At 48.9% G+C, this 1238-nt stretch overlaps 1 protein-coding gene across 1 annotated transcript in view; it reads right to left on the reverse strand.

Moving 5' to 3' along the window:
- The window catches only part of PREX1 (phosphatidylinositol-3,4,5-trisphosphate dependent Rac exchange factor 1), a 138555-nt gene that overhangs the window by 33887 nt on the left and 103430 nt on the right, over window positions 1-1238 (reverse strand). Inside the window, exon 19 of the mRNA XM_018569036.1 lies at window positions 221-313. Within this exon, the coding sequence (XP_018424538.1) occupies window positions 221-313 (93 nt within the window). The remainder of the gene's footprint in view (window positions 1-220; window positions 314-1238) is intronic.

Genomic DNA, 1238 nt, shown 5'->3' on the forward strand with positions numbered 1-1238 from the left:
CAGAGAGAGGGGGGTGCAGAGAGAGGGGGGTGCAGAGAGAGAGAGGGGGGTGCAGAGAGAGAGGAGAAATGCAGAGAGAGAGGGTAGAAGGACGGAGAGAATGGTGTTGTCAGTCTCTGCTCCTTCCACCACCTCACATGAACTCCTCCATGTTCTATGTCATCACTGAGCGGCCTTCACACATGTACAGATGGATGTCATGGGCTCGGGTGGTGCTCACCTCGGCGTGCGAACCCTTCCGGACAAACTTCACCACAATGGCTTTGTTCTTCTCTTCAATGTCAAAGCCATAATCTTCTTCTTGTGGCGGGATCTGAAGAAAGAGGAAACATTAATGGCGTGCCAATCACTGCGTACGTGAGTGAGATCCGACCCTTCATCACTGTATTCCTGATATAGATTGGTGGAGTCTCCCTCTAGTGGCCATCTGTGTAACAGGCAGTGCAGCTATCACGCTTCCTGAATGAGTGCTGAAAACAAAGTAGTGTTGGTAGCCTGGAGTTGATAGCATGGAGTTCTCAGGGACTGGTGGAGCTATATGTCTCAGCATGGCCAGCTAGGGAAATGCCATAAGCTGACCGTATCTACCAATGTTGATGAGCCACATGGCTCACATAACCCCAGTGTCTCTGATAACAGTCCAGAAAACACCATCTCTATAAATAAGTTTTATCCTCTAACGAAAGCATCAAAAATGAGTCTCAAGTCAAAGTTCAACAGGTCCATGTTTTATTATATGTTTCCCAAATGCCATAAAAAGGCCTCTTGGGGGAGCTCCATCCATGACCACCAACCAGCACAGTACAGGCCCATTGCTTAGGTTGGCTCTTGTGGTTGGCATCCATGGATACAATTGTGGATTGCTCCACACGGACATAGAGGCATTTATCTATTCGACTGAAAGTAGGGAGCGTGGAGGGAAAGGTTCTATTTCTGTGCAGCCGCCTGTCCGGGGTGGTGAGGAATGTGTGCGAGCGCGGCCCAGCTATTTATATCCACAAATAAAAGACTACAAAATTCCTGCAATGTGTAAAACATCTGGCTGACCCTAATTACAGCGCTCCAGCCTCTCGCTCTCTGTAAACAAGGCACAAGCACGCAGATTCCTCGCCGCCGCCGCTTCCACAGCCAGATCCGTCACATGGGGAAATGTTCAGGCTGACTTCAGAGGGTTACATCATGGGCCATCCACATATACACAGAGGTCAATGAAGTCATTACTTTTAGCATCCAATCTA

The sequence above is a fragment of the Nanorana parkeri genome, unplaced genomic scaffold (assembly GCF_000935625.1).
Source record: "Nanorana parkeri isolate BGI_ZX_2015 unplaced genomic scaffold, ASM93562v1 scaffold1279, whole genome shotgun sequence".
NCBI lineage: Eukaryota > Metazoa > Chordata > Amphibia > Anura > Dicroglossidae > Nanorana > Nanorana parkeri.